The 16739-nt window shown below is 39.9% G+C and overlaps 1 protein-coding gene across 1 annotated transcript in view; it reads right to left on the bottom strand.

Annotated features, from left to right (window-relative positions):
* Positions 1-16739, bottom strand: part of ryr3 (ryanodine receptor 3) — a 136831-nt gene that overhangs the window by 45428 nt on the left and 74664 nt on the right. The window contains exons 42-50 of the mRNA XM_030047858.1: positions 12026-12299; positions 11689-11803; positions 9033-9165; positions 6780-6883; positions 5666-5801; positions 4893-5076; positions 3072-3174; positions 2523-2643; positions 536-705 (exon numbers count right to left, since the gene is read on the bottom strand). Coding sequence (XP_029903718.1) covers positions 536-705; positions 2523-2643; positions 3072-3174; positions 4893-5076; positions 5666-5801; positions 6780-6883; positions 9033-9165; positions 11689-11803; positions 12026-12299 — 1340 coding nt within the window. The remainder of the gene's footprint in view (positions 1-535; positions 706-2522; positions 2644-3071; positions 3175-4892; positions 5077-5665; positions 5802-6779; positions 6884-9032; positions 9166-11688; positions 11804-12025; positions 12300-16739) is intronic.

Below are 16739 nucleotides of genomic sequence, written 5' to 3'. Positions count from 1 at the left end.
GTAAAACTTTTAGAAGTGAATGTTGATCAGAGTGACTTTGAAAGAAACTCCCATGAAGGTACGGCATCAAGTCGGTCTCATTTAGAGGATAAGTGGATCACAAGTTTGCTCTTTCTAACGAGATGATTTTACCAAAGTCTACTTTCATGCTGCTGACAACTTGCAGCCAGTCATGACAAGGCTTTGTTCTAAGCCATCGCTGTCCATGTTTGCTGAGATTTCTTGCCTTTGTTACTCTCCCTGATGAGCAAACTGGACACCAAGTATCACTGTTAACATTCAAATCCTTACCAAGCAAATGGTAATGCGGAATGGTTTTGCGGAAAGCCTGGTTAGAATGACAGATACAATCCCTTGTTCCCAGAGTTTTGAGCCCTCAATAAATATCCCTTTTCAATTGCAAAAACAAAAGGAACACAAACAAGAAAAGTCAAGGTCATAAAATGGAGATGAAATATTCTGAAGGCTTGGACCTTTCAAGGGAAACTTGAAAATAGGACAAATTTTAGTTGATGCATTAGCCTCTCTTGCTCACCGTGTCGAGAGATGCTGAGGCCCGAAGGTCAGGCAAGAAGCCGACCTCCAAGAGATGAAGCAGGAAGCTCTGGTCCTCAACGCCGTACACTCGATCCAGGAAGAGCACCATGGGGGCTTTGTGGTCTGGACAGAAACTGGCTGACATGTCTGGTTCAGTCACCGAGCCATCTAAACAGGACCAAGCCAGATTAGAGAACACTTTGAGTTTATTATTTTCATTAGTGAGCTGCACACTTTGGATTACTGACAGTAGCATCTAATTTTTCGTTTCATGATATATCCACATCAATGTGCATTGTGTAAGGCAGGCCTATTCAATTGGCGGCCCGCGGGCCACATGCGGCCCAGAAGCAATTCCCGAGTGGCCCAGCTCGTGGTTCAACCAAAAAAGCAGAGAAAAACATTTGCGAGAATGAACTCGAAATCCCTGCAGTAGTTCAGAAAGTGAATGCAACACTCCACGTTGCCTAGCAACACACAACCAACTCACACTGCAGCGCGTTGTTTTGAAAGTTACTGATGCTAGCGGCTCAAAAGTATGTCTTTTTCAACCCTTAAACGAAAAATTGACGATGAAAACCGCCGTTTTAAATGTCTGGAAAATGTCTGGCCCAGCTTAAGGTCTCGGTTAAAAATCTGGCCCAACTGAATTTGTAATTGAATAGCCCTGGTGTAAGGCATTACAACTGAGAAGTGGTGGAGTTAATATACTGTATGGTTTATACTGATAAGGTGAATGTGTCTGAGTACAAGGACTAACGTTTCAAAGCAACTTCATGTGCCTCTGAGGAACATGCATGTCAAAATGTTAGACACCTCATATGTATAAGCCATAGACTGTATGCTCCCCTAGCTTTGTGTGCTTTCTACTGCCTGCTGAAGTAATATATCACTTTACTTTATGACTTAGAATTAGAGAAAAAATAACTTCTTGTGACTGGTAAGTAAATCAGGCTGCTGGGTTGGGGGAGCTCTTCCTCTGCTTTACAATTACTGTATTTCTCTGCACTTTTAGATTCAGACCACATGTCAGAGTGTGGTATATCATCGTGACAGATTGTCTCTTCCTAGCCATGTGGCCTTCAGGAGCTGATTTCTAGTCATTCTTTACTCTGTGCTTCCATCATGGAAGAAATACTGTACTGTCACCTACAAGGTCTTAACCTCTCAAGTTTGTGCTCAACCTATAAACTGTCATGTTTAGTCATCTCTTTCGCTGAAAACGCTATTTCTCAGAGCAGCACTTGACTGGAACTTTGCAAGAACCTAATGAAGCTGCTAGGCCAATTTTCTTTGCGACATTTTCTAATGGGACCCCAGAGGTTTCACTTTCGCTTTGTAATATGCAATGTGTAATATGTCATGTTTCCTCAGTTAATGCTTCAAATTACTTTTTCATACCTGACTCTTTCCTGTGTTCATTTGTTTGCTCTCTGCATCTTTCACAGCAAAAACACTACCCCAAAGAGGTGTATCTAAATAAATGTATACAGCATTTAAAGTTGAATTAACTTTCTTTGTTTCTGTTGGACTACTAAATTAGATTCTCCCATCACTATCCCAAAGAATAGATTAGGGTCCATATTAACATATATATTTTCCTGATACAGTCTGAACTGAACTCTTTTAAAAAGCTAATACACTGACTAAATGAATATGGCCCTCTATGGGATATTGTCATTACTTAAGTTTAAAAAAGCTCTTCAAGTGAATATTTTCCTGCTGTAGGTAACAATTTCGAAAGAGCCTATTAAAGTAGTTTAGAGCGAAAGTATTCTCCATAGTGCTAAATGAGTATCGTAGCACCAAACTGCAGCTATAATGAAAGTTTCTGAAGTAGAAGCACAACACATGCTGAAGACAAACTACATACAGTAATTTTTATCCAGAGCAAGACAGGCAGACCTAAAGTGATCATACCATTGGTTATACAGTATGTACAAGCTACTAGACAATATCAATAAACAGTGCTCGCTGAACCATACCTTTATTGACCACAGGCATCTTGAGCGGGATGCTGATGACACCCACCAGGTCTGAGGTTGGGACCAGCGAGCGCAGGATGGCTCTGATACGCAGCGCCTCACCTTTACCCTTGTTGATGAGCTGTAAAAGATACAAACAGATAAATCCTCCGTTAAACATTATTATTAAATATGCATCACTTTATAGGCTCCTCTTAGTGCATCGTTCTGGCCAGGGTTGAAGTAAATGTGGATTGAGAGACATGAGTTATGCAGATATTTGAACTGTGCTTCAAACATTAATATTATGATGATAAATCCATGATTGCTAAACAGACGCATTATACTGTTGGATTATGGGCATGGAAGGATGAGGTACATAGTTTAAACATAAATAACAAACTGATGGTGAGAAAAATCAACGAGGCTGTAGACAATTTAAATTTAAAAATCTGATCATTATGCAAAGCTGGTAAAACTGTCTTAGTCCTGAAACAAGACAGTCCTCTTGTCTACGGCCCTGTTTGCAGAATTTAATGTTTCAGCTCAGGTTGTTGTTGAGGGGCTCACATGCATCTCTGGAGCACAGCGTCCCAACAGGTCAATGAGGGCAGAGTAGAAGGACATAATGGCATTGCCCATGTGGATCACCTCCCCTTCTTCTTCACCAGACCTGAGACACAGAAGGAAAACAAACATCAGTCTCTATGACTGGGATAATACTGCAAACCTGCTTGGTGTTCCAGTTAGTATTATAGCAATATACAGATAATTTTGCCAGCAATTATAACAAAGAATATTTTGCCATGATACATTATCTCCTTGAAGCCCACTGTCATCTACAGTGATTCTGCCCCCCTTCTCAATCTCTGTCCTCACTTCAGATAATAAAAATGACCTTCTCCACTGCATCAAAATGTGGCTTGAGTATTGCAGCCCTTACGTGCTGATGTGTGCAGAAATACAGTAACACCCTCAAAATTCTAGTCACAGTCTTGGTCAACATCAAGGCCGCTAAGCTTTGCTGTCTTTATCCTCTCATCATGAAGTCTTTTAAGTTTGAGTGCTCTTTTTATCTTTTATTTCACTCTTAACACCCACCATATCCGAAATGTCAACCACTAAGAGGCCATTTTGTTCTCAACTGGCCTGTCTGAGTAAAGGTTAAAAAACAAACCTGTTACTTGGTGGTAGATTATAGCAAATACTTTCCCACAGAAGAATAAGTCAGTGGGGCAGAAAACAGCACTTTAATCACATGCAATGCAAACCAAAAGAAATGGCCTCCATTTAAGTGAAACAGCAGTTCCTCTGGGCAGGCCAACTCAAGGAAGGAAACACTGATTCATTTACAGTAATGAAGATCTTCATATGAAATTTGTATTGATATAATTCATATTTAAGTAGCCCTCCACTCAAAAATGTGATTTTCTTATGTTTATGTCCACTAAAATGTCTGACCATGACTATACTGACTTGTATGACTACAAAGTTTGTCACTAGAGAGGTGTTTTCACAATCCTCCACTGAAGGTGGAGGTCTGTGTGTGAATTTCCCTAAAATCTGAAATTCAGATGCATTCCAGGTCAGCTAAATTTGATACATCACAAATCTGACAACCAATCCCATCAACTGACTGTGTGTTGCTTTGCATATCATTAGCAGCAGCTCCACAGGTCGTGGTGCTGGTGCTGGACTGCTGGACCAACAACAGGACCAAATTATGAAATGCGGAACAATTTTCATTACTGTCACAGAATGGGAACAGAGCTGTGGTTATGAGCTGGAGTTTCAGCAGGCAGGGAGGTGGAGATTATTTGCATATTCATAGAGTAGCACATTTTTAAGGAGGGCAAGGTTTAGTTACCTTTAAGGCATAAAGGAATGTTTTTTCATGGAAAGAAAAACCTGAATATGTAATATTGATGAGCATAGATTATTTTAGGAGCTTTTTAGGGGCTCAATAAATGACTGGAAGGGGATATTAATATTGATAGGCAAATGCTGGTCTAGCATAGCTCAAAAATACAGTGGGAGGTATAATTGGAGATTTAATTACAATTAACTTCTGTTGAGCCACTGAATAGGTATATGTTATACCACATCATGCGGGACAAGAGACTACCATCGTAAGAATTTTACTGCAAGTCACTTTGCAAATTCAGCATAATATTCTTAAGGCGTTTGGGACATGACATTTCCCACAGAGATCAGAGTTTCCCCTACAGCTGAACAGGTGTGATAGATCATCATGTCTTAAAGAGCTCCTAACCCTTAAAGAATTTCATTAACCTGTGCTTTAATGGAGAATTTCAGTGTCATTCACATGGTGCCAGAGGCATTTCCACCCTGCCAAGAATAAAATTATACAAGAAAAAGTTTGATGCCTACCCAGTAGTGACTCCGGCAGGGCTGCTGGGAAGGTCCAGGGCAGGATCATTAGAGATCTTGATGGCCTCCTTCATAGCAGCCAGCAGACCTTGGCCTCCTTCTCCCCTCAGGGCGGGGCCGAAACACTCTGGACGTCTGATCAGCAGCTTCACCACCACATTGGCGTTCTCCTCAACGCTCTCACCTAGGATACACACCACACACAAACTGAATGACATTTACACATAGATGATGGGATATTTTACTGATAGGATAAGAAATCTGTCTTGAACTCTTGTCCTCCTCCACAGGAAGGTCAGAGGTCAGGGTCAGATAAAGAGCAGCAGTTCTAGAGTTGGCATGAATTCATGCTATGATTAAAGACACCTCAGCAGATCACACGGTTGCCTACACAGGACTTCAGCTCTGGTCATCTCGGTAAAGAACAATTTCATTTTTCTAATATACATTTTTTAAGCCTTTTCCATCCAGAAATGGGGCATCCACATCTGGGAGTTCCACACACATGCACACACACACAAACAGAAGAAGATTCACACAAATAATTTATCCTGATTTGAACTGAGAGCTAGGCTACAGGACAGCCTGGACACAGAGGGCTGTAGGATAAAGTCATATGCAAATTACTGCTTCCTGCTGCAGTGGCAATGACAATTATGCCACCCCTGACAAATTATCTTAATAATGTGTCAAAATGAATGTGATTTAAAAAAAAAAAATACATGCAGCCCTGATTCACCCCATGCACTGTGTGTGTCTGCTATACTACAAACCATTGCAGAAGACAGCAAATCTCAGGAAGGACAGGTAGCGCTCTCCCTCTATGGGATTCCAGCCCAGGTCTGGGTAACCCTTAGCAACCAGCATGGCACAACTTTGTAGACCACAGCCTGCCAGATATGTCACCACCTACAGACACACACACGCACACACACACACAGAGTCACATAGTTCTTCACAGAGACCAGAGAGACACAGCTCTGTTCCTCCCCTGGGAATTATAATGGTCCACTCTGTCTTTTCACTGTCAGTGTCAGTAACACTGACAGCTTGAAAGCATTTGCTGAGTTAGCTTACTAAACTTGCACAAAAACACCCTTCATTTTTCACTGGGGAAAACCTGTGTGCCATCAGTTTTCTGTTTCTAAGTTACTTTCAGTCTAAGTCAATGGAGAAGAATTTTAGAATGAAGCAATCTAATCGCGTAAAGGCATCTGCTTACTATACTGCAGCCCAGGTTGATTAAAGCAATTAATTATAAAATGGCATGATGATCATTATTTGAAATTTCTTTTTGAAAAACTATTTGACAACATATACAATACAATTACAATTTAAGAAAAGACAGAATTAATCTCCCTGCACTCCCTGCTATTTGACCAGCAAGCTGGTCCTGTACTCATGGGCCCAATTCCACAAGGCTGCATTAGAGAGCAAAGCAACCTACAGTAACATTAACATACCTTTGGTTTAAAGCCCTGGTATTCCCATTTTTACTCCTGAATATATTCCATGTTGTTTGATTTCGGTTTGTTCTACTAATTTCACAGTGCCTGGGTGAGTACTGTATTTACCACTGACAGACAGCTAGTCTCTTTCGACAGCAATTCAACTTGAACTCAGCCTGAATGACAGCCACGGGCTAGTGAGCAATTTTCAAGTCAGCCTGGAACCAGAGGATGAGCTAAATACTTTAATAGTCACTATGGTTTTAATAAGTCATAAGTTATGGGCTTAGTCTGTTTTAACAAAACAATTATTTAAAAGTAAAAAGCCAAAATTAATGAACTCAGTGACTATAAATTGTAAAATACATTATATTTTTGTGCTTTGTTTTAACCTAAGATAAGAAAAGAGAGTTGCCCTGAGACAGATAAGTTAGCATACCTTCTCCAGATCGGGCTCCTCGAGAGCCAGAGCGAGCCCATTGTTGTCCATAACTGAAGACGCTGCAACATCCAGTGGGGTGGAGCCCCGCATAGCTTCAGAGGCTACACACACACACACACACACACACACACACACACACACAGACACAGACAAAATGTCAGTATATAAGCAAAAAGACACTCTGCATTTGGTTCCATTCAAAACAACAGGGGGCAGTCTATGTACATCTGTTAACCTACTAGTCTCTTTCCTTCCTCGTACAGTCTCATCTTCACAACACCAGGAGCTGTTTATGTAAAAGTTGTAAAAGTTGATATGTATCCTCGTATATGTTCACCTTTTAGACCACTGACTTCCTCTTGCTACACCTAACCTTAATAACAACTGAATAAATTGACAAATTGAACAAACAAATCAATATGGCCCCTCAAGAGAGAGCAAGAATTCCCAACAGATATTTCAAGACTTGCAATTTTTGTGAATTCCGACATTTACCATAAAGCACCTCTACAGTAAAAGCCAACATAGATATCAAACTCTTTAATAGATGCTTATGTAACTTTCAGCTAGGTAGCCCATGATCAAAAGACATATATGCAATAGGAGATATCAAAGGAGTGAGTGGGCATTATCACTGTAATTAAAGCACTTTTATCAACCTCCTTATCACAATGTTTAATCACAACAATAACTAAAACAATATTGGCTCCTGTTTCTAACTTCAGTGTTGTGACTACTGCATAGCTCGATGTATAGAAACTGCCTATTTCCACTGAAAAATAATAATTATTCTCACAGCACTGTCAAGAAATTTAGATGAAAATGCTCCCACCAAATGTTTTAATAATAACAAATCGTCTTGCAGGTGAATTGCTCATTTTGGACAGACAGTAATTAGCAAAGTATATAAATGACAAATGCCATACTTTTCTAACAAGACTATCAGAATGGTAGCTGGACATATCTGGTTTAGATGAGTAATCAGATATTACAGTGTGCATGTGTGTGTGTGTTCAACAGTAAGTGCTGTGATCACCAGACAAGCTCTTCTCCTCCCTCACAGCCAGGTGCTTTAGTTCACAGCGGCAGTAGCAGCCGGAGCCCAGTGACTCATCAGTCCTGCCCTGCATGCTTAAATAACCCACGTCCCTCAATCTCCCTCCCTCTCCCTCTCCCTCCCTCCCTCTCTGCCATTCTACTCTCTCTATCATCTCCCTTCATTTCTTTCCCAGGCCCTTTCCCTCTCAATCTTGAGGAGATACCTTGGCATTCTGAATTAGAGGCTGTTATTTCTCCTCACCAGTCACTTGTCATAATGTGGGGGAAAAGGCTTCGTATTGGCACTTCAGTTAGCTGAAAAAGTCTTCTGGCAAGTGGCACCCACTGGTTTTGATAAGCATATTGGGGCAAGCTCAGAGTAGCTGAAGGATGGATACTCATTTCCTACAGAGGCAAATTCAAAATGTCAAGGTATTCCTATAACTTAAAATTATTTTCTCTTCCTAATTCTTCTCTCATTATTGCTCTCCCATTTACTGTAAAATTAAATGACTACCCATTTTATAGTTTCTTTTTGAATAGCTAAATTTCTCTTTCTCTTCCACTCCTTCTACTCATCCCTCACTCATCTTTGGCCTATATTTATCCATCCATTTTATAGTTGGCTTCAATTTCAAGTTAATTTAGACATCCGAATCTCATTGGGCCAGTTTCAAAACAGGACAACAGCCCCTGACTTGAACCCTCATACAGTGGTTAAAAAAAAACGGGTTTTGTATTGTTGAAGGACTTTGAATTGCATATTTGACAAGTCTGCAATATAAAGATGGATTGATTGATGACTACTTTTAATGATATTCAATTGGTTTTGCTTAACAGCAATGGAGTCTTTGCTTATCACACCTCTAAGGCTTGGTGAATTATAGCTTGCCTCCAAGCAGGGTTTCTAGGACAAACCAGTCTTAAATTGTGCTTTTAATGTTTAAAGGTGACCTATACTCCCTCCTTACAGTTGATTAAAAAGAGTAAAAATATCAAGTAATGAATGTACATCAAGGAATAATTTTTTATGGCTGTACTGTGACAAAAACTAACTAAATACATAAATAAACAAACATCTTTTCATCTTGAAATTGCTGTCTGGAAGCTGCCAATGCACCTCTGTCTTCTTCACTCAGAATGACAAGCAAATATAATAGTAACTGTAGCTCGACAGTGACAAAAGAGACCTTGTTTTGTGAAGCTGCTTACCAAGACCAACACTGCTGTTCTCCAGCAGGTAGCTCAGGTGGTCGAACATGGCCTTCTGATTCTGACGGCTGATACGACAGAAGTAGCACAAGAAACGACAACAGCTGGCCACCATCTTGGGGAAAGCAATCTCCTGTGGAGGGAGACATAAAAACACAACTTGCATATTAATTGGATTCAAAGCAAACCCCCAGGTTTTGTATAACAAACAAATAAACAAATGAACAAATGACTAACTGAACAAGCGACCAGAACAATGAAGATGTTATCCTAACTTCCCCTCCAGGATCACTGCCCTCTTCTTCATCATTTACAAGCTTTTCCCTTGGTGAAATAATTCTGCAACTCCTTCCTTTGTGGCCAAAATCCAACTGTACAATTTGACCAAAAATCTTTATCAAATCTTGTGACTACACATGCTTACTGCAACACATCTGAAACCTTAATCATAAGTCTTACATTTCTCACGATAAATTTCTCTCTCAGTAACCAAGAGTATACTGTATCTGTTTCTGCTCCCTCTAAATTCAAAGCCATGGTATTATTTTTTGCTCCTGGCCTTCCTTTCAGACCTGATTTCAACCAAATACCAAAGAGCTATTTTCTGCCTCAAAAACTACAAAGCTTTGACAGTGGCACAATACACATTGCAATATAAAACTGCTCCAACAAAGATTGGTTGATCTGAAATCATATGACTGATAATGATTGAAAGTGTTATTTAACACAACAAAGATATGATATGATGCAACTTGTGGTACTTGCTTGGTGATACAAATACAGCAATAGCTTATTTACAACCTATTTAATGCTTTATTTTCAGTCAAAGAGGATAGGTACTGTTTGTAGTGCTCAAGCCTTCAAAAATTTTGATGAAAAATTCAACAGCACCAGTTCTTTTCAAAAGCAATGACACAGATATCCAACATAATCCACAGCAGGGGTGAGGTGTTTAGCTGGGAAGTATTTCATTCTGTAGAACAACAGCAAACTGTATCTATTCGCCTCTAATTCATACTCATTGTGAACAGATAGATACAGGTTGCTAGTGTTCTTCTGTCCTGTTGTATTGGTGTCCCAGGAGACGGCAAAGTCTCAGCAGAGAGGAAACCTGATGAAATCACACAGCACCCGCCTGGATAGAAAGACTGTACTAAGGGTAAGTGTAAGTGTTTTGGGTGAACTGTTCCTTTCACATATTAATGATGAATATGAATAACTTGCAATGTTATGAAGTTACAGTAGCGTTCTTAATCCTGCTCCTGCTTTAAGATTCCAAACACTTGTATGTAGTTTTACTCTTGATGTGATTAACTTTAATTTATATTTAGCTTAAATATTTAGTGATGCACTGCAACGTGAGTTCCCTCTTGAGTTATGTTTTTGTTTGCTTGATAGTCGTTGAGCACCTACAAAGTGCTCTAGAAATTATTATTGTTGCAAGTAAAGCAATGGCTAACAAAATCATGACCCAACACCATCACAGATGGTTGGATATTAAAAGATACCATGACAAAGACAATATTACAGCATGATGAGAATGTAAATACTGCAAACCTAGCCTTTACACCCATATACAAACTAAGCTGCTGCCACTTTATATGGCCACCGTAAGTGAACTGCAAATATCAAGTGGCGGTAAACTGGTCTGGAATTTATGTCTGAGACTACATGATGAGAACACCAGAGTCAGATACGAAGGCTTGACTGTCTCCCCAAGGTCTGTCTATCTGTGTGACGTTCAATTCTTGCTTGGCACACAGCATGGCATTAAATCACAGCCATCGCGTCCAGCTTCTTTCAGCACTACCAAAAAAGGACAGGCTTCAGAGGCGTCCCCTTCACCCGTCTCATGCCCACTCAGTTCCAAGAACTCTTGTGGTTCTGGCTATTAGGTTGTCATTCTTGGCTTATTGGTCCTGGGTCAGGATGCACTGACTACAGCCTCATAATAATGCAATACATATTTTTCCTGAGGACTGCAGTATAAGATCTATATAGCATGAAAAAATATGGCTTGTGTGTGTACTTAAGTACTATCATATCAAGCAAGATTGGAAAGAATATGACAAAACTGAATAAAGTGTGACTGCGGTAGCAATGATTAAGTACTTGTGAATTTGCATGCTTCAGGGGTCTGGCTTAGGTTTCCTCAAGCACTATGATTTGACTTGCAGTTTGCCAGCTGTATGGGCTATCAGCACTGTTGGCCTGTGTTTACACAGACCCATGAGTAAACCAGCATTTACCAATTAGATCAAACTCCACTGGGAGAATCTAAACTGAGGACCAAACTATTATTAGTTGGGTGGGGCAATCCGATCACATCTCCATTCATTTTCTAACTTAAAATGTGATGACAAGGACACGGCCCTTAAAATAGTTGGGCAAGACCTGTGAAATTTAACTTTCAAAACAAGCAAATATGGTCAAACAAATAAAATAAGCATTTAAGGATGTTCAATCCAGGCAATCTCAACAGGTGGGTTCAGACAAAAAGCTGCACAGTAGTTCTCTCTGGAGGCTCCCACAGGAAAAGTCAATAACACAGCATGACATGACTGAATCCAATCATGTACATTTTTTCCTGATCATTATTATTAATATTACATTTAGACCTGGTCATTTAGGTCTGTGGAGATGAAGTGCCTCTTACCTGCGATTTGTCTCCTCCCAACACATTGACCATGACCTCCATGACAGTCTCGTGCATGCCCAGCACTCTCATCAGGTTGGGGTGCTGGTAGAAAACTTTGTTGTTCATGATATCACTGGCAACACAAAGAAAATTATTTGTGACCATCATGGTTTACTTCATATCCCAACATTCTGAGGCAACACACTGTACACAGGAAATACTGCTGCCTGTTAATGCATATTAACTAGCAGAAGACACAATCAATATGAATAACAGATTTACATTGCCTTGCAAAATTGATTATGGCCCTTCAAAAAAAGAAATAACGCAGCTTTTTCCAAAGATATTTCCTCACCCCAGTCCATCAATCATGAGTTTCTCCTCCTCCTTGCCCATGCGTACAGACAGCAGAGACCTGATCTGGCCCAGGGATGCTAGCAGGTTAATAGCATCCTGCACTGAGGCAGCGCTGATGGTGTAAGTCTTGGTCATGGCCCGGAGTAGCTCCCCAATGCCATCGTATTGCCTCCTCAGCAGGCTGAACATCACCCGGACCAACTCTGGGTCCTGGATGTGAGACTCCTGAGCCCAGCTGGTTATGGTCTGGGAGATCAGCTCCTTAAGGTTGGCTGTTGAAGCAAGAAGTTCACAGTTCAGAGTTTACCATCCACACAATGAGTGATGGCACAGAGGTAGGACTGAATTCAAAGTTACTACTGTTTTGCTATTGAGGGCTAAGACTCATCTAGACTTATCTACAATGACTATTATTATGTTCTAAAGTAAACTAAGCACAATCTTTTATTAACACGCACTTCTCTTATCAGCCTAAATCACAAAGTTGGCCTGAAAGAAAGAAAAGGTCCCATCCCTACTAACTGAGGCACTGCAGTTATTCAATTATTTCTGGTATCTGTACATTTTGTACATTCTCTCCACCCAAAGGAAGTGAAAGTTTGATAAGCGCAAACTAATAAATTGTCTCCTGATCAAGAGTGAGCAGCACTCTGTCCACAGAAGGCTCACCTCACTGATATTTGATCTTTTGCCTCTCTTGACACTTTGGTATCCCCCAGTATAAAGCATCACAGATCAGCCAGGTTGATAAACAGTGTGCTGTAGATTTCTGGGAATTTGAGCTGAAAGTTTTCCATTTTCTCCCTGCCATTTAAAGCTGCCAACATGGGAAGCCTAGTGCAGCCTTAAATCCACAATGCATGCAAATGAGGCAGCATCAACACACAGCATCACACTGATGATTCAAACAAAATGGATCCCTTTGGAGTGCTGCTGGCAATGAAAACAGCCGTCTGGAATGACGATGTGCCAAAAGCAGACTGCAGACTGGAACTCCAGTCAATTGTTTCTTAAGCCACTGCATTTAAAATACTTTATGATGTTGTGCTGTGCAAATATACGTCAATTTTACTACAGGTGTGCAAGGGAAAAGACACAGAAAACATATTGTTTCCTGGGCTTGCAGTTGTAGAGTAATTCTATTCTGTCTGTGCTTAGCTGAATCAGGGCTATGTAGCCAAGTTATTCCATCCTCGACACAAATCAGTGCAAACACACACACACACACACACACACACACACACACACACACACACACACACACACACACAACACCACACATAAGTTCAGGAAGAGTAGAAAAGGCAAAAAACTGTAGTTATGCAATATGGGATTACTGTGTCACACAGTTACATATTTTTTCAACACCTGACTCGACTGTCTGGTGTCTAGATTGATTAGAATTTCAAGTCAAACAGAAGAAGATTGGAAAAAAAACATTTTCTGTCCATGAAAACAAAATGCTGAGGCTAGCTCATACCACGATCTGTGCAGCCCCATATTACAGTATATACTACATCAGCAGTACCAGCTTCTGCCTTCAAACTGTAATTCAGGGTTCCATAGGTTAGATCCCACTATTCTGAATCAGCAACTTAAGTATAGACCAGACACCGGATATATAAAAAGGGTTGATAAAAGGCTGTGTTAGGTTCTTCTTTTAATCTTTACAAGATACAAGATACCATATTTGCCATTTCAATACAGTTGACTGGAACTTGCTCCAGTGCCACTCTGAAAATGCAAACATTTAAAACAACAACCAAAATTAAAAAATCAATCAAGTAAAATAAAAAAATCAAATAAAAAGTGTCATTTACAAAACACAACGGGGTGGGAGGGGCGTACTCTACAGAGGCAATGGCATCTCCTTTCTGAGCATTCTCTCTTTTCTCCAGAAATGTTATACAGACTTTCTTCCTTCTTTGTTTAAGTGCTTGTTTGTGTTGTGTTTGTCAGTTTGTAAAAGGCATTTCACTGTTACTTTCTCATTGAGTCTTTGGTCTAAGCACGCGGCAATATAAATATCTCATAGGAAAGAACAATTGTGGGGAATGTATAGTGTATTAGCAAATTTAGGGCTTAATAAACCCAAATTTATATTTTTCAACTTGTTAAATGTGCGTTTTGTATCTTTTAGAATGTGAAAAAAACTATTTGGGATACTGCATCACGTAGCCTTCAGTCTACCTTCTTAGATTACAAGAGATCATGCAGGTTTTCCTGCTGTTAAAATCAAACTAGTCTGATATGATCAGAAGCTCAGAAGCAGCTCCACAGCACAGCAAAGCTGCAGTGATTACATTCCCATATTTACATTTCAAGCATTCAGCAGACACCCTTGTCCAAAGAGACATATAATGCCTGAAAAAATAGAAACAGCTTAAATTTATGTCCACCTTCATTACAAGCCATCAGCAAGGAGCCCAAAGAGTAAAACCAAGATGGCAGGAAAAGTAAAAACATTCTGTTAAGTAGTTCTTGCATTATCAGCAGAGCAAAGAGCCTACTACAGTAAGCAACAACAAAGTGCTTGGTGACAAGTATAAGAAGGTTTATCTCTTTATTCTTGTCAAAACACAAAAAGAATTGGTGCCAATCCACTTTGGCTTCTGCTTTTTTTTCCATTTGGTGACTTGTAGGTTGTCTCAGCTGAGTGTTAGGAGAGAGAGAAATTTCAAACTTCTGCAACATAAGTCTAAATTAATGGCCATGCTATGAAATCAGTAAACTCCTTGTATGCATGTGCATGAGTGTGAGTGAGTATGTCTGTGTGTGCTTGAATTGTGTGTGTGGGTGTGTTTGTAAATCAATGGCACAATCTGGAAGAGAATGTATAAATATGTATGAAAAGTCTCCACATACAAGTATAAATCTGGGATTCATGAATGTTTGATAAACTGTATGACCATGCAATCTCTAACACTCCAATTTTGTCTGTATAAAGATTAATTTTATGCTGGTGTATTTATTGCATCGCTCCCTTGTCCCTCCCTCTTCCTTATGACAGAAAAAAAAAAATGCAATCGTTACCGCGCTCTCTTTGTGTCAGGCCCTGCCAAGTAAACACAGACTTCCTAGCAGTGGCAACGTTCATTCATCATCCTGCAAACGTCCAATATAAGAGTTCCCATTAAAGATGAGGAAATGTACAAGGTGCATGAGGATTTTAAGCAACTGCTATTAGGATTACCAGGATTTATCCATCAGCAAATTATTTAGTAGTTAGTTGTTAGGTTAAAGGAGAGTCGAGAGTCTGCAGGTTTTCATTCCACCCAAAAACTATACCAGGTGATTCCACGGATTAGCTCACTTTCAAGCAGAGAGGAGGAGCTAATCAGTGAAATCACCTGGTGGAGTTTTTAGTTGGAATGAAAACCTGCAGACTCTTGGCTCTCCACGGCACATGGTTGCCTACCCCTGAGTTAAAGTTATATTTGACTTTTATTTGTCCTTTGAAAGCCTTGGGAGAAAAGGTGCACAATTAGTTTCAAGGACTATACACAGCACAGGCATTGGCTCATTACTTTGTTCCCCAGGAGACTCCAAAAGGTTTTTTTTTGTTTTTAATAACAAAGAGCAGGTAGTGTACAAACCTCATGTATTTTATCCTCATTTAGAGCAGAGGGGGCGACACAAGCAACGGAAGCACATCGTAAAGTATCACCCCAGAGAAAGTGACACAGACTAATTAGAGTGCAGCCCACATAGGCATGGATTCATTACAAACTTTCTAAGGTTCAGGTGACAATAGTCTGCATCTTAAATCAAAATCTTTAATCTGTTTGGGATGACAGCTACACCAAAATTGGATAATACAATAACTCACAAGCACAGATGAACATCCCACCTTTGACATGGAATGATAAATGTATCCTAAAAGCACCACTATTTCAAAATGATTACATTGCCATGCCCCAGGTGTTGCTGAACTTTGAGAGCTCAAGTCAAATAGTCTAGCATCTGTAGCAAAGATAGCGTCGGTTTCTCGCAGAATCCTAATGAGAAAGGGGGACAACAAGAGAGAGCGAGACAGTGAGAGCAAGAGAGGTCAGCTGCCCTGAAGGTGAGTCTCTCGTAGCTCCACATCTGCTCTGCATCACCTCAAACAGTGGCTCACAAGGGAGGCATAAAAAAAACCCCAAAGAACACTCCTCTGTCTGCAAACTAATCAGAAAATGACCACTGCAGAAGAATTTTAAAGTTATGATTTTGAAGTCTTCCTGAATCCAGCCGCAGTGCAGGACTCAAGATGGATTTGGAAATGTTGATGTCTGCAACAGCTAGAAAATATGCAAGTTCTCAACTGCTACTGCTAACTTACTATTCTATGTTTTATTGAAGTACATCCAGGCTGCAGGCTACTACAGCTAATACAGGCTACAAAGGCTGTACATAACCAAGAGGTTAAAGTTCTGGACTGAAAAAGTAATGTTGTCTTCAAAGTCTCCTTTTTTCTTTTTTGTCTATTTTGCTTTGGCTTTTGTTTTTTCAGATTTGGTAATATATGTGTGAACAGTTGGTACAGGAGGAAATTAAAAGGTAGATAAATAATTACAACTAGAAGGTGATCATCATAAGGAAAATAACTTTTTTAAAAAATCATGCGGTTTCCCCTAAAAGGTCATTTTCATATAACTTACATCAGTTTGACACTTTATTAAGATCTACATTATGAATTGTGATGAATGAATCTTGAGTAGTATATATGT

Source organism: Myripristis murdjan, chromosome 24 (assembly GCF_902150065.1).
Source record: "Myripristis murdjan chromosome 24, fMyrMur1.1, whole genome shotgun sequence".
Taxonomy (NCBI): Eukaryota; Metazoa; Chordata; class Actinopteri; order Holocentriformes; family Holocentridae; genus Myripristis; species Myripristis murdjan.
This window is presented reverse-complemented; position numbering and strand designations above follow the sequence as displayed.